General features: G+C 39.0%; 1 protein-coding gene across 2 annotated transcripts in view; it reads left to right on the top strand.

Annotated features, from left to right (window-relative positions):
• Positions 1–25,458, top strand: part of LOC126267967 (histone-lysine N-methyltransferase, H3 lysine-79 specific) — a 216,476-nt gene that overhangs the window by 105,166 nt on the left and 85,852 nt on the right. For both annotated transcript variants that reach the window (XR_007549057.1, XM_049973311.1), the window contains exons 5-9: positions 1,994–2,134; positions 3,955–4,140; positions 4,382–4,649; positions 21,911–22,017; positions 25,205–25,246. Coding sequence is in view for 1 of the 2 variants with exons in the window: in XM_049973311.1 (XP_049829268.1) it covers positions 1,994–2,134; positions 3,955–4,140; positions 4,382–4,649; positions 21,911–22,017; positions 25,205–25,246 (744 nt within the window). In the remaining variant the exon portion in view is untranslated. The remainder of the gene's footprint in view (positions 1–1,993; positions 2,135–3,954; positions 4,141–4,381; positions 4,650–21,910; positions 22,018–25,204; positions 25,247–25,458) is intronic.

Here is a 25,458-nt window from a genome sequence, read left to right as displayed (position 1 = left end):
TTTCAAAGGAACCATCCTAGCATTTGCCGTTAGGGGAATCACGGAAAACGTGATTTTGAACGGTTGGCCGGGGTTTGAGCCGCTGGCCTCGCTAATAAGAGTCCAGTTCGCCAGACACCTCGCTTCTCATTTATCTTCATTTCAAATTTTCCCTTATTCGACATTACTTACATAGTATTAAAGTCACATTGTAGTATGCGCGCGGTTTTGTAACAAGTCACATTGCAGTATGCGCGCGGTTTTGTAACACCAAAATGCACTTGTCTTTTTTGGTAAGTGTTTAGCACCAGTTTTCTTACATCATTCCGTATGATCTCGTTATGTAGTCCTAATTTCATCTAGTCCTCATTGCGTGTTTCAGTGATATGTTCCAATTCGCTTTAACCTTCAAAATCCCCTTTTCGAGTTGTTCAGTTGGAAATATTATTTTCGCGATGCATGCTGCAAACGCCGTGTTGCTAATGATTCAAACGAGACTTCTGGTGGCGATTTCTGAAGTAAAACAAGATTGAGTGATGGAACAAGGGGAGTGCACTACAAAAGGTATCTAGCAATCCACCACCCTGAAGATTATTTTTCTTAATGCGAACCATGGAACACATTGAGTGAGTGAACGAACGAACAGCGCCCCGAACGTCAGCGACGCCGTATGAAAATCTTTGTGTTCTAAATATGTTTTTGTATTGTCATGTTTGCAAAAACTGCCTTCACCTTTTTTACATTAACAACCCCACCTAATGAATATTCCACTTAATTTTATGTCGAAGCGATTCCCGTGCAGTAAAATTGAGACCATAGTTGGTTTGCCGTTCGGAAAGATACTCCTGTTCTGACTTGCTAGAGGACTTGATTACAAGTAAGCGTTTGTTTGCCTGGATCTTTTAAAGACTGGAACAGTAGCGCTCCTTTATTCCTTAGCTCGTTTGGCGCCAAGGGTGGCGTGCGTTGCCCAGCAACCATCGGCCTGGCGGCTAGCCCAGATCAATGCCGTGTCGCGCAGCTGATGACGTAACTCGTGCGTCACTACTTCCGGTGTCGTCTGGCGGCCGGTCGCGCGCAAAAGCTACGCTTCTCCGAACATAAACACAACATTTCATTGTACGAAGCGACTGGTTGTGTTGTACCGAAAATCTGCAGCGGCACTGTAACCGGAAACACTTGTCAGCCACAAATCGCTAACTGATCGATGTGGCGAACTTTGTCTCGGGAACTTGACGTTGACCTTGCTATATGGGACTTTCGCTGTTGTGTACTAATTACTGAAATACTTGAACAGCTTTCAAAGTGAGTTTCAGTTGGAAACAGCCAGTCAGCTCGTCGTGGAATCGTGAGCCAGAGCCGAGGTGGCAGAAATTTATCTTGTCTATTACATCCCCCAGTTTATTTGTTATCCTCCTCTGCTAAGTTCCCTGCAGTGGTCGATTCATATTGGCACTGTAATTTAATTCTACCCAATGTTGCTAAAATTATCATCGGTTTAAGGTAGTATCTGCTTTATGTGAGGTCACAATTGTAGGCGAATCCTTATCAGATTTGCATTCGTGGCCGTTGAAATCTTAAATAAATCTGCAATTTTTTTTTAATTAGCTTTCAGCTACTGAAACTCTCATTTGTGCCCTGTATAGATGGCTTTGTAGTATACTAGTATGAAACGTGTAAAAAATACTTTCTTGTGCCTTCATATTCTTAGGGCCTCAGAATTACTGTAGTGTGATATGTGTGTCAGATAATCCTTGCTGCTTCACACCCTCTTACATAGAAACAATGTATTTTTCATTTCTTACACTTGTATAAGTAATTATTATTGTGCAGTCGCGAGAAACCTACATGTTTGTATCTGTGGACAGTTAGAGTAAATAGCGTTTAGTGTCCTTTTGTTAGCCATTGAAATTTTTAATCCCAGCCTGTAATTTTCTATTTTACCAGTTTACCAAATTGCATAATTCTTTAAATTGATCTATACTGAAATATATACTAATCTGGCCTTTTTCAGGAAAAAGGTACATCACTGCCAGCACAGCGATTAAACAAGCATCCGTCCCGAGGTCTCCTGAGGCACATATTACAGCAAGTGTATAACCAAGCTGTCACTGATCCAGAGAAGCTAAACCAGTATGAACCTTTCTCGCCAGAGGTACACAGACATGTTGTGTTTGTTTCCTGCATTCATACTTATCTTGAACAGCCGCTAGCTGAATCTGGTATATTATGTAGCGTGGAACTTACGACAAATTCCGTGTTGCATTTGATTTTGCAAAGTGTGCAGCATGTCATTTTTTCTTCTTCATTGTTGTATAAAATTGACTGAAACTGGTGTTATATGAACTGTTGTCTACAGTGCGCTTGTAGACATAAGTCCAGATAAACAGAATTGTATGTTTACATAATTACCAGAGATCAGACATAACACCACGTTAATGGCAAACACTGTGCATAATCAAGTGAGAACATACTGTTCTTACCACTTTCCATTTGACAGTCATAAAGACAAAGATCTGTGTGTTTCTTATACATTTATATTAAAAAGATAATTTTATTTTGGCATTCTACTGTATTTATTGCCTCCTGTCACCAGTTTGGTAGATGTTTACCTTCTAATGAAAAGTAAAGATAACCATACTTTACTGGTATTTATTTTTATTTTATTTATTCTATCATAAATGGGTTTGTGCAAAGCCCCATACAACCACACAGAACATGAGGCGAAATTAAATACCGTATGAAATCATAGAACATGAGCACTGTGAAATTTTAAAGATTGATCTTTGAGCACTTCATTATGAGTATCTCAATTTCGTAGAAGTGTTGCAAAATAATGAACACCGGAAGTAAAAATTTGCTTTTTAAAGTGTTGTTTATAACAAGTAAATTTTGCAACTTGTGAAAACACGGTTCATTCACTTGCATTGGAGGGCACAAGTAGTAGTTAGAAAACTTATCCTTACTATTGTTTAACCACCTAGTGCCTTTCACCTGTGAATTCTGGAACTTTGGCAATTATGTTGTAGAATTGCATTTCAGACCTCCTACACTTCTTCTATTATTCACATTTGAGACAGAACTCTTGCATTATCACAATCCTCATATTTTTAACATGGCACAGAAATTGCTGTGCTTTCTGCTGTACTTTTTGAAGGGATACGGAAAGCATCTAATTAAAATTGATCAAATGGAGAAATTAGAATTGGTTATTTCTTACTGGAATCAAAAACAGCAACCAATTGATTAATTATTCAAAATGGAATCATTAATGGTTCATGTACAAACAGTTCTCCACATACATTTAGATTGGAATACAAATTTTGGTAGTATTTGTCTCGAGTGTAGTGACAGTTAGGTGATACACTACAGGCAAGAAGTGAATAGAAGATTTTGAAATGCTGGTGATTAGACTGTTACATCAGATAAGTAATGAAAAGGTACTACATCTAACTGGGGAAAAGAGAAATTTGGGGCACAACATAACTAAAAGCAATGATCAGTTGATAGAATACATCTGGAGGCATCAAGTAATGGTCAGTGTGGTAATAGAAATTGTAGAGGGAGACCGAGGCGCAAGTAGAGTAAGCATTTAAATCACTTCACAAAGATGAGGGGACTTGCATGGAGAGCTGCAGTGGTTAAAGTTTCTGAAAGCTGACAGAGCTTCCATTTTGTTTTTCCAGTTGATGATATCAGCTCCAGCCTTGAACAAATTGAAGACAACATTGTTGTTGCATTGTGTTCAGTGTAAATGGGGAATTTTTCTGCTAAAATAGCCGAAAATGAATGCACAGAATGATAGCTTTTCATAATATGAAGAGCTGTGGATATAAAGCACCTTTATTGCAAAACTTTAAAGATTTATCTTGGATTTATAGTCAGTTGCATTCATATTTCGAATGTAATGTATATTTTTACCCTTTGTTGTGTGGACTTAAAAAAAATTGCTCATCAGCATAAATGCGTTTGCAGGTTTACGGTGAAACATCGTATGATCTTGTATGCCAAATGATTGACCAAATAGAAATCACAAAGGATGATGTCTTTGTTGACCTGGGATCAGGAGTTGGTCAAGTGGTTTTGCAGATGGCAGCAGCAACACCTTGCAAAATATGTTTTGGCGTTGAAAGAGCTGAAATTCCATCGATGTATGCCGAGGTAAATTCAATTTTAATTTGTTACAGAAGTTGAGTTTTTCAATTAGTGATATAGTTTTGACCAAATAACAAATTTATATACACTGACTGTACAAAATGAAATGAGTTCCGAATGTAACATCTCGTTACCCTTTGTTGATTTTCTAGTTACTAAAATGTATTGGTAAACGTCAAACTACTATGAATATTAACGGTACGTTTATGTGTGTTCTAATCACAACTTTCTTTTTAATGTTCACTAGGCTATGAACGTACACTTCCGTAAATGGATGCGTTGGTATGGGAAGAAATATGGAGAGTATCGCCTTATAAAAGGAGATTTCCTGAATGATGAACATCGTGAAAAGATTATCAGTGCAACCATTGTGTTTGTCAACAACTTTGCATTTGGACCAACAGTAGATCACATGTTAAAAGAACGGTTTGCAGATCTGAAAGATGGAGCCCGAATAGTGTCATCAAAATCATTTTGTCCTCTGAACTTCCGCATAACTGATAGGAATCTTAGTGGTAAGATTACTGTTTTGTGTGCATTACAGTACACGTTATATATACTGAAATAAGAATATATGGTTTGCAGATAATAAGTATTTTGCTGTGTTCAAAATTATTACTTGCTGTTCTGATGATAAATGTATTTTGTTTTGCAGCAAAGTGTGGATCTCTTAAAAATCTTGAGAATGGTAGGCCATTTTCCGTAGACCTCTGTATTTCAGCTGTTGTGCAGTACAGTTTGAGATTTTTTATGCAGTTTTAATTGCTTTACAAAATGTCTTTAATTTGTAAGAGAAGCAGCATTTTGTCATTATTCCAAATACCAAACTACTACCACCACCACCACCCTTTGTAGCCCCTGGCTGGGTCTGCTTGCAACATAAGCCTCTCCATCTTTTCCTGTCCTTCCACCACATTTCCCTCACCAGTCTTCTCCTCTTTTCTCCACTCTATAGATTCATGCATCTCTCTCTTTCTTCAGGTATATCCACTGCTACTGTCATTTTGTGAGCCTGTCGTGGTGTGCTGCTGACTTCCATTGGTTTAACATGTCCAGTCCATCATAATCTTATCCATTTTATTGACCCCCCGCATGGACTTTCATTATTTCTCTCTCTGCCTCATTCTTAACTGGATTAATTCTAGTCTGTCATACCCTGTTCCTTTGAAATTCCCTTTTGCAGGTCTGTATCTTGCTTACCTGCCGTTTTTTCATTACTCACAGTAGTGTGAGTGAGTATTGGATCATAATATGCTTATTATAACATTTTTTTGTTCCAATTGTTCTCCTTGTCCTGAAATAGGCTTCTTACACTCTGTACAGATAAGTGTGCTTGCCTTCCCCTTTCACTGACCTCTTTATCATATCTTCAACTGTCTTTTTCTTAAGCTTTCAAGATGGTTCTCACTTTCTTTAGTATTTGACCTGTAATACTTACATACTCTCTTCTTCTTCCTTATATACTCTCGTCGTATTCTTAGCGGTCACCATCGCTTCACGTGTCTTTGTATTAAATTTCGATCTATGCCGTCCCACTACTTCCTCCCGTACCTTTAGCTTTTCTTATTCCTCCCCTCCTCCATTTCCCCACACCATTTAATCACCAACAAACATAATTTATTTCACATTTTCATCTATAATTGCGATAAAAAGTAGAGGGGATAGTTCTGTTCTAACCAGTCTGCCTTCTCTCCTCCAACTTTTACACAACTCTCACTTCTGCGATACATTCCTTTATTCCTCTCATAGCCGGCTTTTGAGTTCAGTATACAGGAACAACATTAGAAAATTCTTATCCTGTTCATAGTGTTTCTTGGAGCAGCCCTGCACAAAAAAATAGATCCATTGTCAACCTTCGTGGTCTAGACCTGTACTGGTCCTCTCACTACCGCCGCCACCACCACCACCACCCACCGCCTACTGCACACTCTTTTCTAGGATCTTCTCAAATACACTGGCAGTATAATACATTTGATACATCAAAGTAATTCTTCTACAATTTTTGCAAAGTTTCCTGCAACCCTTCTAAAAAATTAGTACTGTGGTTATCTTTTTCCAGTCTTTCGGTTTTCTTTCTTTTCATAAGGTTCTCGTGACATTGTGGAACCACTGTCCATGTACTTACTTCATCCAGTTGAGGCACTTATCCTTCTTTCATATTCTTTATTACTTCATCCATTTCTGTCCACGTTATGTTTGTCTTGGCATTGCCTACATTCCCAGGCACCTAATTTTCCTCATCCGTATTTCCATTGGGGTTTAGCAATTCTTAAAAATAGTTCTTCCACATCTCCTCGAATTTTTTAAATTGTTCACTTTCCGTCGTGCCTCTCTCTGCCTTAACCGATCCATAGAGGACCTTTTTATTGTCGTCACACATGTCTTCCCCTATTGTTGCCCACTCTTCCATCCATTTCGTCTTCTCCCTTACTACCTCTCAGCCACCATCTTCTTCTCAATTTATTCCTTTATTGATTTGTGTTTTCTCTCTTGAAACTATGTCCAGAATTCCTTGGTTTTTCTTTGCAACTTCCTCCTTTACTGTGGTATCATTCTATCGAGATATTTCTTTCCACCTTCTCTTATCACTGGGTCCTCTGCACCTTTTCTGCTGCTTGCATCACCATTGTTTCGAACTCTCCCCATTTCTCTTTACTGACTGCATCTTATTGTTTGGTACATTATTCATTATTTTTCAAATTATTCTTTGAATTTCTCTTACTTCAACTTCCACACTCTCGCCATACTTTTCTGTCTTTCTGCCCCTTAATCTCTCTAACCGTCACTATTAAAAGACGATGATACTATCTAGGGTTCAGGTGGTGTTGCCTCAACAACTGTGACAGTTCTGGTCATAAATTATGTAGTTGTATCACAGATTTACTCATTAAGTCTTAGTTGATTATGTAATGACTTTCTTTTTTAAACCTGGTGTTTCCGATTGCCAATCCATTCCTTTCTACTCCCAGCAATTACACATGTCCTTCACTTTCCTTTCCCACATCTGCATTTAAATCTCTCATTATTATGATTTTCTGTCTGGTTAATTTTTTCTGCGTTTCTTCGTCATAATGCTCCTTTGCTTTAGCAGAACCTCCAACTTAAGAGTACAAAATGTTTCACTATCTATTACTATATTTGTCTGTGATTTGAGTAATCGCAGAAGGCGAGATCTTTTCATATTATCTTTCAGATGCATGGTATCAAAGAAATAAGCCATGACAGTATGCATTGAGAATGGTTAATTATGATATTTTGTGTGTTACCAGCTAACAAGTGCTAGAGACCCACTGTTTTATCTGAAATAGCAACTTAAACATGACTTTCTTGCACACGAGTCAACCCATCTTTCTTCTATACGCACACCACAGTCTAAGAGTATCTATTTCTTTCAGTAATATTATATTCCTGAATCAGTAAAAAAGTCTCTCAATGGTGTAATCATATGTACAACATTGTGTGAACCTATTAGAGTTAACTTTTATTTTGTGTGTGCAAATATAACCACATTATTATGATAATAATAATATAATAATAATAACAACAACAACAACAACATCCATTTTATTGCGTAAAAATGGCATTCTCTCCAAAATTGGATAGTGTAATGTTTAACATAAAATCCCATACATACAACATAAATTAAAAGTTTTTTCAGTATCTCTTAATCTTCCATGTCAGCAGGATATTGAGCCTGAATATGAGTCGAGCTAGTGAATTTTCGTGCAATGAAGAAATTGGCTTCAGAGTATCACTGTGTTATATCTTCCAGATGTATGAAATACACCAGTTTAAAAAATTACACACACACACACAAGCAAAACACCTGTGTTTCTCATTTATATTTTTTAATGTCATGCACTCACCTTTTGTTATATAGTCTTTTATGTCTTTCCTAGTCACCCAGAATCTGGCAAACCATGTCTCGCTTATCAGCAGAGGAGAGTGAGTTGATTTGGTCTCTTGGCAGCTCCCAAAACGTATCTCTCCACCCAATCACTGGGAAGTAGGCTACATCACGAGCTTAGTGGCGAATCCTGTTTACAAAAGACATTCCAGCCAGTTATACTCTTCAGTTTTTCTTTCTATGTCAGTACTTCGACAATCCTACGTGCACAAGTCATCAGCTGGTTCTACAATTTAATTTGTACACCTATCTTTTTGATTAGTTGAATGTGCATTATTTTTGTATTTTTACAAACAAATTTTCAAGACTTCTTAAACTTGCTCTATTCAAGTCTTGCAACGGTTCTCGAAGTTAACATGCCCTGAAGGCTAACATGGGAGTAGTGTCACTTTTAAACTGAAAAATGATGCTGGTGTGTTCAGTAATGCACATGCATCTTGCTCTTTCCAGATTTAGGGACCTGAAGACACTCTGACTGCTGATAATAGTTTTGTGATACGGGACCACCTCATCCGACTTCCATGTCCTGCTGTGTCCATTTGCATACTCTGCAGACAACTGTGAAGTACACAGCAGCGGACAATCGACACTATGCCTCGTGTAGGGTTTCTGCCTGTTCCATTCGTGTATGGAGCACTGAAAGAATTACTGATCAAATACCTCTGCTGCTTACTTGACCTAAGTGTGAGCCTAAGTGACCATTCAGTTTCATATTGCTGAAAATAGTTACATCCACATATTTGTACAAGTTGAGTAATTCCAACTGTGACTCATTGATATTGCCACCATAATATACCGTTTTTCTGCATTTTGAGAAGTGCATTATTTTACATTTCTGTAAATACATTGCAAGTTACCAGTCTTTGTAACACATTGTAATCCCGTCATCTGAAGAAAATAAGTCGGAGGTCACTATTAATATTGTCTGCCACATCATTAATATACAGCATTAACATGAATCACAGTAAACTTACATGGGGGCACACCTTGATTTCCACCAGACGTAACATAATGTGTCCTGCCCATCCAGTCACTAATTTTGTCGGATACTCTATAACATGATACATACTTTTAATTATAAATGTTGGTGTCGCACCAAATCGAAAAAGTTTTGGAAGTCAATTGTACGCCATCACTCACTACTTGGAAATGGACTATTGTGACTGTCCACATACATGACCAGCTTAGTCCTTTGACAGACTGAAATCTATTTTGCAGTGCGGTTGCTAGTAATTGTAATGAATAATTTATGGATAGGAGAGTGATAGCTGTAGTTTTTTTAATTATCTTCTTCGGTGAAGAAAGCTTACTGTACTGTTTTAATTTTGAGGATTGTTCTATTTGAGACATTACATAAATGAACATGCAGTTCCGTTCGGATTTCTTTTCCTTGTGGTTTAATAATTTGCAATGAGACAGAAAGGAATTAAAGATGTTAGTTACCAGTCAAATTGAAAATTTGTGCTGGACTAGGATTCGAGCCCAGGTCTTCTGCGTAGTATGCGAGAGGAATGAGTCTGATGAGCAGGAACGCTATGTCAGTAGTATGTGCTACAAGTTCAGAATTTGGGTCTGCTTGCTAGGATAGTTGTGCAGTTGCAGTGACGTGTCCAAATGGCATAGTAGTCACCGCGTCTCTTATAGTTAAGTGGGAGATCTCGGTTGGAATTCCGGTCTGGCATAAATTTTCTGCTTGCCCCATTGATATAAATCAATGCCCATTGACAGCTAATGCCTTTAATTCTGTTGTGTCTAGATTCGTAGTCGCTGTAGGATCAAACGGTGTCTGTTCTTTTGGAGATGTATGTTTTTTTTACTCACACAAATGAATAATGAAATTTTCAAGTGTTTATAAAATTTTCACCGTTTTTAGTTACTGTGGCATTTTAAATTCCGAGCGATAATAGTCTGTGCCTACCAAACATAAGTTTCTATTTTGATTTATTGCCCCCTTTTTCCTATATAAATATTTTGTAATACAATTGGATTGACAAAAAAACCTACTCACTAAGTGGCAGCAGAGGAAAACACGCATCGACCTCTGGCAGACGGATTGAAGGGGAAGGAAAAGGAATGAAGGAAGAGGGATGAAGGAAAAGGACTGGTAAGGCTAAGGAAATGGGGAGAATTCAGTCAAGTCATCCAGAACCCTAGGTCAGGGGAGGCTTAGTGGGCAGCTGTGACCCTATGTGTGTATCTCCGACTCATATGATTACCAGCCTGCAGGAGGGATAGACCAGAGATCTTGATTTGATTTAGCCACTTGTTAATTGCTCTCCCCCTTGATCTCATATGCTTGAACTTTCTTTACACAAGTATTTTCTCTCTCTCTTCCCATAATATGGCAAGAGAACAAGAGAATCTTTTGGTAGACACTGGAGGTGCCAAGTTGCTTCGTAATAGACACATTTGTTCTTCGTTTGATCCATTTTATGTACACCATCCTGTGTCAGCATGAGAGCTCAAATGTATTGACATGCTGCTTGTCTCTGGCTGCAAGGGTCAGTGTCTCACAACGATAAAAGAAGACGGAAAAGAAGAGTGTTTCGACAGGCTGGTTTCTTGTGCTGTATATTATCACTCTGTTATGCTTGTTCTTGGTGAGCTGCTTCGCAGCCACCCACCCTAGCATGATCCATCTTCTAATCTCGTCTTTGCAGCTCCATGTGTTACAAATGATTGACCCACGATAAAGCAATTATCGTGAGTGTGGAATTGCTGAGACTGATGTCTAATATGTATGGTAGACTGTCCTTTATTTCAGTTAGTAGCTCAGCAAGTTCATATTCACTGCTGGCCAAATTGGGGGGGGATTAATAATCCTTTCTAGTTATATTTGTAATAAATTCTCAGAATTGATTTTTCTAATTTCCTACCAATGAGTTTGGTATTTTGTAGTGGTGTTTCTATTTTACTCTGCATCTCAGTAGTCTGTGATCACTTTTGGAAAATGAATTAAGACTGTCTCATCCTGTATAATCTTTTTGTTGCTTAATAAAAATATAACATATTTAATTTTTTGTTTAATTTTGTCACTATCATGTCCATTTTCTGTTTTTCTCTGTAAAGAATGCATTAAAGGGCAGATGTGTTGTTACTCTTGGTAAGTTATTCGTCAGCCTGCCCCACATTGTACCAAAAGTGTGCAGGAATAAATAATTTTAACTCTCTCATTAAAAATGTTTCATTATCATTTTGTTCTGGGATTTACTGCCATGTCTCAGTTTCTGCAAATTTTCATCATATCAGCACATTGGTGCATAGATATGAATAATTTCCAGGGAATAACTTTCATTCATTTTTAAAACACATCTTGTTATTCTGCACGAGGATGCTCCACTGTCTGAAACTGTTTTTAGTTTTCATGTTTACAGTGTGGATTAAACTAGGATTTCCTCCTTGCTCTGTTGTGTCCACCGCTCATGGTGTAGCAGCTAGCATTGCTGCCGCTGGATCAAGGGGTCCCGGGTTCGATTCCTGGCCGGGTTGGGGATTTTCTCTGCCTGGGGACTGGGTATTTGTGTTATCATCATCATCATCATTTGTGACAGTGGCTAGATTGGACTGTGTAAAAACTGGACTGTGTAAACATTGGGACATTGTATGGCTGCTGATGATTGAGTGCCCCACAACCCAATAATAATAATAATAGTAATAATAATAATAATCACTCTGTTGTTCTGTAAGACAACACAATACATGACCCTTAGTTAGCTGGCCGCAGTGGCCATGCAGTTCTAGGCGCTCAGTGCGGAACCGCGCGACTGCTATGGTCGCAGGTTTGAATCCTGCCTCGGGCATGGATGTGTGTGATGTCCTTAGGTTAGTTAGGTTTAAGTAGTTCTAAGTTCTGGGGGACTGATGACCACAGATGTTAAGTCCCATAGTGCTCGGAACCATTTTTGAACTCTTAGTTACTTTGTTTGTTTGTTTGTTAGTTTGTTGAGATGCATTATCTTCGCTGAGATTTAATGAAGGGCTGTTCCTCATTTCTTATCTGTCACATTCTGCAGCTTTAATTATTGAAATGAAATGATGTGCTGGCATTGGTAAACAGCCAATTTTCTTTCCCATACTTGACTAATGGGATATGCTGCCTCATTTCTTATGATCTCTCCATCACCAGGCCTTGATTTTTACAAATACATAATTTAATTACAAGAAAGAGCGTTTGTTCAACTTCTTTGGAATTTATATGACCTCCCTACTTCAGTTTTTCATTGTTGCTGCACTCCTGCTGTTCAGAAATTGGTTTTCTCTTGTCAGCTAGCAGTGTGTGATGATGGAGGCAGTGCAAATGAGTTCACATATTGTTAAAATTTGTAAAATGTTTTTGATAAGTGCTTCCTGACAATGGTTCTGAACCCCAGTCCTGTATAATTTCGTATAATCTATTTTGATGGTTGCATGGACTAAGCACTTTGAAGATGGTCACTTAGAAGGATATTGGGCCTAGAAACAAGTCATTTATGCCATTTTTAAAGCCTTTCTGTCACATATGTATTTGAATAATACCAGAGAAGGAAAGTTGCTACTCACCATATAGCGGAGATGCTGAGTCGCGATAGGCACAACAAAAAGATTCACACAATTATAGCTTTCGGCCATTAAGACCTTTGTCTGCAGTACACACACACACACACACACACACACACAAAGCGCGTGCGCAAATGCAGCTTGCACACACGTTTGCAGTCTCAAAAAACTGGTCTACTGCCGACAAAGGCCTTAATGCCCGAAAGCTATAATTGTGTGAATCTTTTTATTATGCCTATCGCGAGACTCAGCATCTACATTATATGGTGTGTAGCAACTTTCTTTCTCTGATATTTTTACATTCCATCCTGGATTTTACATATGTATTTGATGTATCTTAAAGAGTAATACATACCAAAAAAGGGCCCAACTTAAAGCTTTTTTTTCATATTTACTTTAGTTCTTTGATAGACTACAAATTTTAAAATAATGACAGAAAATATATTGGTCCTCCCAAAAAAAGTGTGGCCTGAATTATTGAGTAATTTCTTCCCCTTGCACTTCCAAAATTTCTTGCTCACTCAACAAATGTGATGTATCGTGTGGTAAAATTACTCAAACTGTGAAACCTAACAATTTGACACACAATTATGTGAGTTTGATCGTATTGACACAGTCACTCGCAACAGCAGTTATATTCGCTAATTTTCTTTCGAAATAATTCTAGAAGTTGACAACAAAAGGTAATAACAGTCAAGATGCAGGTTGCAAGATGGCCATACATCACACATTGAGAAAATCGCAACCTGATCAGTACTTGGGTGTGCTCTTTTTAATACAAACTTGTTGTCTGAACTATGTTCTGGCTTGATCTCCAAAGTATTAAAAGTGTAAAACATTATATTTGAAGTTTTTTGAGGACTGTTTCTGAAAAATGCTTCGGCTTTACCTACAATTTGCCTGGTACAGGTGTTTAAGAGATTCAAAGCATTTGTAGTTTCTGTTACAATGGTACCCAGATTTTTGTTTTCTCCTTATTGGCATCTTGTTGATTTATTCATCAGTGTCATTATTAAAGTGTTTTTGCATCTCTTGCATGTGGTTGTAGTTAAGATTAAAAACTATCACATATGTCTGAGGCCAGTGGTGTCAGTAGCTGTAGGGTAAATTGATTTATAAACCTTATAAATCTTGTGAACCATACATTCTACACATGAAGTATTTCTGGTCGCATTCTCATAAAAAGTGATGTAAGGGTTGAAACTGAATTGTGTGTGAATGTTTGTTTTCTTCAAGTTCATTCATATATAAACAATGTAGGAAAAGATATGACTATTTACTATAAAGGCAACATATTGAGTTGCAGACAGGCACAATTAGAAGACACTTGCACAAAGCTTTTGGCTACAGTCTTCATTAGCAAAAGAGAAATGCACACCATTCATATACACAAGCAAGCACACCTCACGCACACATGACACTCGACTCCAGCAGCTCTGGGTTGAGCGTCCTTTAATTGTGCCTGTCTGAGACTTAATGTGTCTTCTTTATGGTAAGCAGCAATCTATCTTATTCTACGTTGTTGATATTCCTACTTGGAGTTTCCACTGTTTCATTTATATGTAAATTGTTCCTCTCTACAAGAAGTGACGTAGAAATACTTCTTTGTATGATTATAGTTTACGTTTTCTGCATGTCCTCCAACCAGCGGTATTCAACACAAGCTACAGGGAAATTGTTTTAAGAAGTGAATTAAGCTATAGGCAGAGGTTTCTTTATCATGGTTTGTGCATTAAAACTTATTATTATTTATTGGTTTTTCTTCTTCCAATTTTGCATTGTTAGTCATTTCTTTACAAAATTACACCGTTTTAGTGGTACATTCCTCTTTCATTAAAATTGTAGTTCCTTTAAGCAATAGTTTTTCCAGTGAAAGAAGAATGATTTTTATGGAGTGTAAGAAAAATGTGTGTATGAATTGATTAAATCAGATCTGCAGAGTTCACTGTTTGGATGGTGGAGAATGTGAAATGCACTTTGGAACATTTTTAGTCAGTCAAAATCACCAGTGATACCTTAAATTACTTTCTATAGTGAAACATTTTCTTCAGAAAAAATAGTAATCAATGCATTCTGTCACTCAGAGAGAGAGAGAGAGAGAGAGAGTTGAAACTGAAAGTAGGTGATGGCTAAGTTGATAGTGAATCATGGAATATATATTGCAAAGAAAGTAAAATGGTGCTTTTATTATTGCTCGTACCTTTGAAATGATGTTATCAGATCCATTGCAGGTAAAGTTATGCAAAAATATTTAGAAAAATTTAGGCAAACATTGAACTAGTGTGAACAAACCATTATTCTCCTTACTTAATCATTTGTCGATAAATCCCGGCGAGATGAGCTTAATAGACCACAGAGATTACACGCACTGTTCTATCCCAGACGGGCCATTCAGGTTTGGTCAAATGTAGCTACATTACCGTAAGACTTCACAATTTGCAACACTTATAGAAGCAGTAAGACTAAATTGTAGTTACATTACATCTTTTTATAAGGCATTATGTCATTTATTGATCAGTCTTCTCATGTTCTGAAAATGTCGTAGTTGGTTGTCTCCTAATTGCCTTATTACGATTTTAGTTGACAACATTTATCCAGCTGCTAATGCAGAACATTGGATCCATTGTCCATGCTGTGAAAATATCTCAACGTTATCAGTTTGACAACCCATCCCCCCCTCTCCCTCCCCTATTCTTTTACTCTACTTTTCCACTGGATAATATTCTTGGTGCTGATTGTGATTGGATCTTGTCTGTGTTTTGGAAACACATTTTCTTCTGCAACTTTTCATTATTAATTATATGGCCCCCTTGTTGGGTTTGAGTTGTCACTTGTTTTCTAAATTTTACAGAAGTGCAGATTGTGCAGGGAACGTTTGCCCAGCCTTCCCACTTTTTGTGCCTTTCGATCTTTGCACCATTTTTTTCTTGCAACAATAGTATGCCCAAAACCCAACTGGAGAAGCAACGTCATCCTCTGGCACATTTTACCAGAAACGGCCCCACAGGACTCTTACTTCCCAGGACAAGTAGTAGCCCTCCAAAAAGAGGGTGGTCCCGCATGTACGGCCTCTGTAACTGAGGCAGTGTTCCTGATGGTCCCTGCAGCTCTGGACCCCCCCCCCCCTCCCCCTCCCCACCACCATAGCACCCTGATTTGGAGATGTGTGTGTTTATGGTGCATCATCACAACCAGTGGCAGCAGGTGACCCTGTCTTCACTCACCACAGAATAGTGATAGGTGATCCTCCAGTGAAACGTAGCAATTTTTCCGTCATTTGGCTGAGTCATGTTGTCTTCTGTGCATTACCCCTGTTGGTTTGAGTCATTTTCCAAGAAACACCTCTACTCTCTGTGACTAGTGGGACTATTTTATGAATCGCACTATGAAAGAACATAGTGATGTTTCAACGTATATTTTGTATTCTATTGACAGCAAACATGTGTCACTCAGTATGACTTTGGAGGCAGTGGCTGTTTGTGTGAAGACATCTCAGGAATTTACCATCTGCAACGTGTATCATCCCAGAACACGTTGGCTGCACTGTTTTCTCAGCTCCTCCGCCCTTCCTAATTTTGGATGACTTGAATGCGTGTTACCCTTGATCGGGTGGAATGACAACCACTGACTGTGGTAAAACTGTTGAAAATTTGATCACAGAACTCGATCTTTGCCTCTTGGATATTGATGTTTTGACATATTTCAGTGTGACATATGGGTCTTATTCAGCAATTGATCTTTTCGTTTGCAACCCATGTTTTCTATCCGTCTATTGGAGACTCCACGATGACCGGTGCGACACTGATCATTTTCCTATCATTTGGACGCTCCTGTGGCATCACTCGTCTTGGTGTCCACCCAGTCGTGCTTTCTCCACTGCTGTCGCCTTTCACACCCTGCCACATGGAGATATCAGTGTGGTTGTTTAGAGCACAACTGCTGCCATTCTGTTGGCAGCTGACTCAGCGATCCCCACTTCCTTGGGATCCCCTGTCGGAGGATGTGTGGAGCCTCGAAATTACTGTTGTCGTTAGAGATTGCAGACAGGCTGTCCAACACCACAAGTGACATCCATTGATGGAGCACCTCATTACCTTTAAACAGCTCTGTGCCCAGGTCCACCACCGCATAAAAGGCAGAAATGAGAATGTTGGGACCAGTATGTTGCTACCATTGGACCATGTACCACTCTTTTGCATATTTGGGTGAAGATCAATGCCTGTGTGGACACCAGTACCCCATGGGTGAATCTCATATCTCTGGGAATGCTGATATTTACACTTTTCCAAATGCTATTGCCAAACATTTTGCTTTCCATTATACTCGATCCTCTTTGAGAATTATCAGCAGGTAGAATAACTTCCTTTACCACATACCACATATTGCCTGGAATCTTACAGTGCTCCATGCAGTGAGTAGGAATTCCTCAGTGCCCTAGCCCATTGTTGTAAATTGGATCCAGTGGCAGGCTGCATCCACAGCAGAATGTTCAAACACACATCAGTTTATTGCCAATACCACATCCTTGCTATTTTCAACCATATGTGGAGCGAAGGCGAGCTCTTGTGTCAGTGGCGAGGAGACATGATTGTCCCAGTATTGAAACTGGGTCAACACCCTCTTGATATGGGCAGCTATCACCCAATTAGCCTCACTAATGTTCTCTGCAAGTTGCCTGAATGTATGGTGATCTAATGGCTGTGTTGGTACCTTAGGTCTCGCAATCTTTGGGCTCCATCCCAGGCCGATTTTTGCCAACACTGTTCTGCTGTTGCTGTTGGCAGTGTAGTCAGCTTCTGACTGGTATCAACATCTTATCACTGTCTTCTTTGACTTTGACCATGAGGTTTCGCCACATCCTTATTAACCTCTGTGGGGCCTCCAGGGCCAACCCCAATGTTTGTCTGGAACTTCTTGTCTCACCATTCTTTCCAGGTTCAGGTTGGTGCTTTCCACAGTACTCCCTGTCTACAAGAGAATGGGATCCCACAAGACTCTGTATTGAGTGTGCCCCTTTTTATAGTGGCTGTGGGGTCTGCAGTGCTGCCCTCCTTGTATTCTGATGAATTCTGCATATACTATTGCTCCTTAACTGTGGGTGTTGCTGAATACTGACGGCAGGCTGCAGCTGCCTGTCACCGTCTTCCTGTCTGTCCCCAACTACTACTCCAGCTTGACGATCAAATGCTCAATGTGGTGGAGTCTTGTCATTTTTTAGGACCAGTCTTTGATCCCTGGTCGGCGCTCCTTCCTCCTCTTCCACAACTTTACACTTTGTGGTATAGGCTGAACTGCAGCCACCTCACCTGGGGTGTGGACTGCCCTATACTTTTGCAACTCTACAAAGCTCCGATCCTGTTGTGTTTCAATTATGGGCACGTCGTGTACAGCTCAGCATCACCTTCAGCATTATGGCTGCTGGACTCATACACCGTTGTGGAATCAGCCTTGTGACAGATGCATTTTGAACCAGTCTTGTGAACAACCTACTCGCATAGGCTTGATGTACCTCCCCTACAGATCAGGTGCCAACAATTGCTGATCAACTGTGCAATACACATTCGCTGCTCCCCCGAACATCTGAACTTTCATGTACTTTTTTCCAGTAAGGAGATATACCTCCCACAACAGAGGCTGAGGTCTAGTGTCACAATCTCAGTTTGCATGTAAAATCTCTGCTCTTGACTCCATCTTTTCCACCTTTGTTCATACACCAGAGAGTCCTTCTTGAGTAGCCTTCTGGCTTTCGACCAGGGGTACCTTTTGACACCCGTCAGTTGCGACTATTCAGAACCTCCTGTATACCTCTACAATTTTGGGTGGCCGATTGTCTTCATATGACCCCTAATTGTATTGGTTTTCCAGGGAAATAATGTTCTAACAAGTTGGCCAATCTATCTGGATGCCAAATTTGGTAATGGGGGTACTGGAACTGAACCTGTGGTTCTCTCTATGCCGACAGTTGTTGGAGTCTTGGAATGCCGATTGGGGTGCCCTGGTTTCTCCAAATAGACTGAAAACGCTAAAGGAGGCCATGGCAGTCTTCCCTTCATGCTTCTCACAGGAAATCTACTGCCCTTAATCAGTTCCATGCTGACCGCACTTGACTGACCCCAGGCTACACCCTTCGCCACGAAGATGCTCCCCACTATTGGTGTGGTGCCCGTGTCACAGTGTGCGTCATCCTACAGGCTGCCCTGATTTGGCTTCCTTACAGTGAAACCTTAAACTTACTGATACGTTGCCTTTGGTGGCGTTTGTGAACGAAGCTGAAGCAGCTGATTGTGTTATACATTTTACGCGTGAAAGTGGTTTTTGCTCCTCTCTTTGACATACAGCACATTAGCCCTGTTGTCTGCTTGAGGAATTGGTGGGATACCCTGTGGCTTGCTCTGACTAGAGGGGCATGTGGCTGCTGTTGCTCTGTGGTCCACCTAGCTCGTGCTCTTCCCATCTTTTTAATTCTTCTTTTTCTTTTACGTGTGTCATCCTTTGACATACTTGTCATTATTCTCTTTCCTGAAATTTTATCTTGTCTGTGTAGCTAGTTTTCTTTTGGTGATAGAGAGTGTGGAAGCACTGTTCAGAGATCAGAGGGTATATATCTGGTCACAGGTACCTCCACTTTCTGGGTGGGGCAACTCTCTCACTTTCACCTATTTACTTCACTCTCACTTCTACTTGCTTCTTTCTATATTTTTGGATACAACCGAGTCCATCAGAATTTACCTTTGTGTCTTTCCTCTCTGGGGCTATTCACAACTACACACAGAAACAATTAATGGTCCAGTGACCTTGCAGTTTGGTCTCTATAATTCCATCCATCCATCCATCCATCCTTATCACTGTCATCTGTTGGGACCCAAATTCAGATTTGCTCTGTACTGCAGCAAATTAATTCACCGCACCACTTTCACTGTGTGGAACAAAACATTGGTTTTCATATGACTTGTTTTGTAGCTTCTTAACATATTCACCATGTGTGGGTAGATATATTGGAATTGGTAGCTGTAATCATCAGTAAGTAACAGAGCAATAGAGAGACTGTACTTGGCCCTTACTGCTTAGATTACCACTGATTGCGAAGCACTAGAGATGTATGTACTTGGGCTCCTGGCTTGAAGAATGAGTTAATAGTGAAATACCCCATCATAGCATTCTGACTTATTTCATACTGAAAAAGCAGTTGCACAAAATGAGTTGAATACCACTGGTCAAACTCGTGGCTTGTGTTATTCAGATTGATCTTATGCACCTGTTTAATGACACACTGTGCTTTTTCCTTTTACAGGTATTATGGGAAAGTGTAAGCTAATATTGTTTCAGCTGTGAAGAAGATGTACAAAATTAGACTTCTGTGGAAAACCTTTTCAAATGGCATTAGTTGCCTGTAGAAACTCCTTTGCAGGAGGAGAAGAGAGCTTTTACACTTTTGTGACATAAATAGGAACAAGGTTATTATAAAATATGACATCTAGAGCCATTGAAAGGAAGGAGTGGAAGTTGAATAGTAGAAATGATCATACATTGTAAAGTCGTTGATTACATTTATTTTTCCATAAACGTTATCCTAAGGTGATTTTTAAAAGAATGTTGGCTTGCACGAATTTCGATATTTAGCTGATACCTGTTAACTTCATATAAGATTATTTTTTAACTGTAACTACTTTCTTTAATTCAGATGAGAAAAAAATTATCATCACAAGCTGACATTGGGAAGAAGGTAAATGTATGAAGTTTGAACAATGCATATGATGTAACTTTTAAGTATGTCTTGGTGAAGATATAAACTAACAGCTTATCATTGTACTTAAATTTATCAAAATATAAGGTGATAGAAGTGTGATTATGTTGTGCAGCAGATTCGGTCTGTGGTAAAAGAGAAACATGTGATATGCTAAGAGGTTGCTTAGAGGTGAACATGTCATGTTATGGTTCTGGATGAAAGGAAAAAGAAGATATGTCCTAAAGGAAATGAAGGAGTGAAATAATGATTTCTGAAGATAAAGGTATTGAAAATAAAGAACATAAAGTAGAAATTGGAGGAGAAATAACTGGTAAAAGAAAAGCCTAGAGAAACAATGGGTAACAAAGATCAGTGTAATATAGAGACTAATTAAAAATTTAAGAAAGCAGTAAATGTTGATAAAAGCACTACCACTAATCTCTGATTTGGAAGTTGAATCCTTCTGTATCACTGTATCATATACCAGTGACTTTGTAGAATCTACAATGTGTGGTGCTCCATTGTTGTGTGTGTGAATTTTTTGTTATTTTCTCATTCTGAGATGATTGATGGCATAGTATCTTTTACAATGTTTCCCATCTTTATCTTTATGCCATATGTGCAGGAACCTCGGAAGTAACTTGTGTATAAGATAGGACAATAATCTTCCATGGCTGCCTTGTGTCTATAGTTTTAACTCACTCATAAATTTTGCCTTTTTTGGGAACAAAGACCTGTCAAAGAATTTGCAGCATCTTTAAACTGTCAGCTATTATCTTTCTGTTTGAGGGTTAGGTGTACTAACAGTTGACAATATTACTCAATATTACTTGTTTACTTAGTACTTCATTTGTTTTTGTATTGTGTTCTGTAAATACTGCCATGGAGGAGAACCTCTTGGAATTTGGAAACAGTCAATTAATGGTTTTTAACTTTTAATGTCACAACCTCCATTCCCGTGTCTCTGCCCATTCCTTTCTGGGGTCTTGTTTTGTAGGAGGAATTCAGAATATTAAAAAAAAAAAGCCATTTATAGGGTGATTAAAATCTTTTCTTTCTTGGTATATTTTTGTAGCACTTAGCTTTCCCCTCAGACAACTATTGCATGAACTAGATTAAGGTAACAGGATCATGCTTACAAAATGTGTGTAATATTTAAAAAAAATATGGTTGGTAACTGTTTTATAAATTTCATTTGTGTCCATAATCACTAGACCATGTCTAATGTCTGTTACCGGAATATTCCTGTGGATTTCCAGATAAAGTATCATGTAATTAGTTAGCCATATATGATTCTACAGTATTCTGGCTCATTGGCCAAACTACTTCATTTTTGAATAACTTCTTCGTAATAGCTTCAGCAGGGAAATGGGATGATGTCAAATGCTCCTTTGTGTAAAGTGTTCGGGTTCGACATGTTATCTCAACAGCTTGTAGGTTGGTAATGAAAATCCTTGGCTTCAGTATTCAAAACATGGCTAATGTCATCTGACACATAATAAAAGCAAGGTCAATGACATTTTCTTAGTCTTTGTCTCCTTCTTGTTTACAATTTTTGTTGAGTGTTAGAGGAAACTGAAATAACTGAATTTATTCTTTATTCACAGATATAGGAACGATAATGCACGTGTCAGAAATGACTCCCCTCCGTGGATCTGTTTCGTGGACCAACAAACCTGTTTCATACTATTTACACATAATAGACAGAGCAAAGGTATGTACTAATCTCTGTTTCAGTAAACTAAAGTCATTATATTTATTTATGTTGCACTTGAATCCAAATCCTCACAAATCAGACAATATTATTGTTAAGCAACACAAAAGAAAAAGCACAAAATGTTTGGGACAGTGATACTGTCCCCTTTCGCAAGAAGCTGTTTCCTATAACCAGTCTTGGGTGTACATAGCCCAGGTCCCACCAGTGGTAGCTGAAATGATGTTCGAGGAAAAAATTCTAAACAAAAAATTCTAAACAAAAAATTGTGAACTTCAGGGACCACAAAGCCAAATATGACAGTAGAGTTTGTTGCAGAGGAGGCATTAGGTTTTCTGCAAATGTGTTGATCTGATGTCTGGAAGAGCTTGATCTTTGGGAAAGTGTGTTTCAAGTGCCATCTGTCTAGATTGAAAAGGCACGTTTCAGGTATGTTTGGGATATTATCTGATAAGTGACAGATGTTTCATTGACCTTTCAGTGTTTCCCATTTGTTTGTGGAAGACATAAAATGTTAAGTTGTGTGTAACAATTATGTTCACATTTAAGACAGAGTAAAATTTGAAGAGATTTTGAAGCGTGACAGTTTTAAACATATAGAGTATGACTCATTTATGAACTGCAGAGAAGGGTTCAGCAAAAACTTTTTGCACTAACTGAGTGGACTATTGCTTCAGCAGTAATGGAGAACACAAGTGGCAGTAGTCTCAAATATAAGCCTGAAAAATTAGAGATATTGAGGAAGAAAATTAGTAACCTATTATTGTCACTAATCTCTGAAAGAACTGCAATAGAATCTTTCAGGCACACCTTGTTAAAGATTAATAAGAATTTTTACAAATATCGATCTAAGATTTTCTTCTCTTGTGGTGGTCATATCTCCCGTATGTAAGCTTCAGATTTAATTCTAAGCTATTTATTTCTAATTCAGCCCTTTGTAACTGCTGTGAATAGCCAGGTACAGAATGGTCCCACTTACACAATGAAACTTCCTGTGTCAAAATAGTAACCAGTACTTGATTTACAACTGCACACTAATGACAAACAGTGGACAGTAGGCAGAAACAATAAAACTGCGACATAACTACATTTAACAAAACTCCGCTCAGAGGGCAAAGCAGTGTCGCACATGGCTGATGGCAAGCAAATTGAGGCATCCTGTGTGGAAGCTCCCTTTTGACTCTGTTAAGTGACCAGCTACATGAGCTGAAGACAAAGTTCTTCATCTCTCATTTGAAAGGATACATATGTCTCAGTGCAAAACGAATTGCTTCAGCTCTCTGCAGGTGGATGTGTGCCCTCCTGTGTGATATGGCCTATACAGTTGCAGCCCCCTGCCTGTGCAGGGATTGCACTCCTGATGCCTGCACTGTAAGCTCACCATGTATGTCAAATGCCTTTTCGCATACTTGGGGCAGCAGGTAGGGTGGACCCCAGGGAAGAGCTTCTCATTCCAGTGCACACTCTGTGGAGTTACTAACAGGAAATTTTCGTTACTTCCGTGATACGCTCACAACTGACAGTTGCTGACAGTGTGATGCAGAGTCTGGAGTGAAGCTCATAGTTTTAGTCCGCATTGGACAGCTTGTTCCACTTGTGGAGTGCATCTTTGCATCTGGTGTGACCCATCTGGTTTTGACTCGCAGCAGTCTGTGGTGGTAGATGAGATCGACTAGGCAGCTTAGCGCATGTAAGGATGGTATGCAGGTGCACATCCATTACTGCTTCTAAGTGCCCTTTCCATTCTTTGAGAAGTTTATACGTGTGGTAACTGTGTCATTAGCATTGTGCAGATTAGGATGTTGTGATTATAGAATTTTAATGTTTAAAAGTGGCACCCTATGCGTGGGTAGATTAAGATTCCTGGAGATCTGTTAACAGCGGAAGCTCATGAACTCGGGTACATCTGATAACACCAGATGATATGCGTGTGGTAGTATTCAGTTGGGTGTTCGGTGTTCATCCAGACAAGTGTTCAATATTCAGCACTTGAGTTCTCAAAATGAAAGAATGAAGACCAAATGACAGTTGCTGAGAAACCCCTAGTACAAGATAATTTCCGAAGGCAAATTTAAATTTCTCTTGGGTGTTACAAATACCTGTAGTTTGTGAATGTTTTCATGCAAATAAACATAAACAAACATGAAAATATGGTGTATGGAGCTGGCTGGACACAGTATGTGGTATAGCTGTATTCCCAACATCATTCTAATCATATGGAGATACGGTGTAAATATGTATTTCTGCTAACATACGGGAAATCGTTATTGTGTACGTGGAATGGAAAATCTGTACAGGCTGCTAAAATATAAGACTCAGAAAATGAAAATAGTGTTTTGTGTTGTATGTGGGTTACCCAGAAAGTAATGCACTGAATTTTTTTCTCAGCCGAAAACAATGCTTTGAATGCGAAATGTTACGTATGTATTATTTGAAGTCTCCTGAGCGAGTGTGCCAAGTTTGCCACTTCTGACAGATAGCATAGTTGCAGGACAGTTTCAAAATTAAATCTGCAGGTGATGTACGTTACAAGCAACGTGCTGTCATTGAATTTATCACTGCAGAGAAAGAAACTGTGGAGACTATTCACAAATGCATGTGCAAAGTCTGTGGAGCATCTGCTGTCAACAGAAGTACCGTTACTCGCTGAGCACGGAGGGTGAGGTCATCAGAAAGCAGTTCGTTGGAGCTCCACGATTTGCAGTGGTCAGGGAGATCGTGCAAGGCTGTCACACCTGATGTGTTGTTCACTAGGACAGATGAAAAGATGTCATTTGCAGAAGACATTTTGAGGTCGATGAGGAGGTGATTCACACAGTGAAGCACTAGCTCTGCCACCAGGACAAGGATTGTTACTGACAGCACACATGCCCTTGTTTTGCGCTGGAGGAAGGCTATAGAGTGGGATAGAGATTATGTGGAACAATAGGGTGTGTAGATAAACAACCAATCTTTTGTGTATGTGTAGTTCTCATTACGCTCAGTAAATAATTTTTGAAGAAAAAAAATGTGGTGCATTACTTTCTGGGCAACGTGTGTGTGTGTGTGTGTGTGTGTGTGTGTGTGTGTGTGTGTGTGTGTGTGTGTGTGTGTGTGGAGGGGGATGATACTTAATTCTGAGGGTTTTTTATTACGTATTTTTGTTTGAAGAAATCTATATGTACTAATAATGTACTTTTTTTTCCAGCTTGAGCGCTATTTCCAAGGGTTGAAGAATCCAAAATTAAAAGTAAGTATTGTTACAATAATGCAAATTTCAGTTGAGGAAACATTAAATGAAAATGAGATAAGTATCAACTCACTTCATCTGATTAGGATATGGCACACAGCTCAACATAAACTAGCTTTGTCACACAACACACATTTTTAGGTTTGGACGCAAGGATTTTTGGGAAAGGTGCTGAGGTGGTAAAGTAACTTGTGAGAATGGTGTGTAATGTC

The sequence above is a fragment of the Schistocerca gregaria genome, chromosome 4 (assembly GCF_023897955.1).
Source record: "Schistocerca gregaria isolate iqSchGreg1 chromosome 4, iqSchGreg1.2, whole genome shotgun sequence".
Lineage (NCBI taxonomy): Eukaryota > Metazoa > Arthropoda > Insecta > Orthoptera > Acrididae > Schistocerca > Schistocerca gregaria.
Note: the sequence above shows the minus strand (reverse complement) of the source record. Positions and strands in the feature narration are given on the sequence as shown.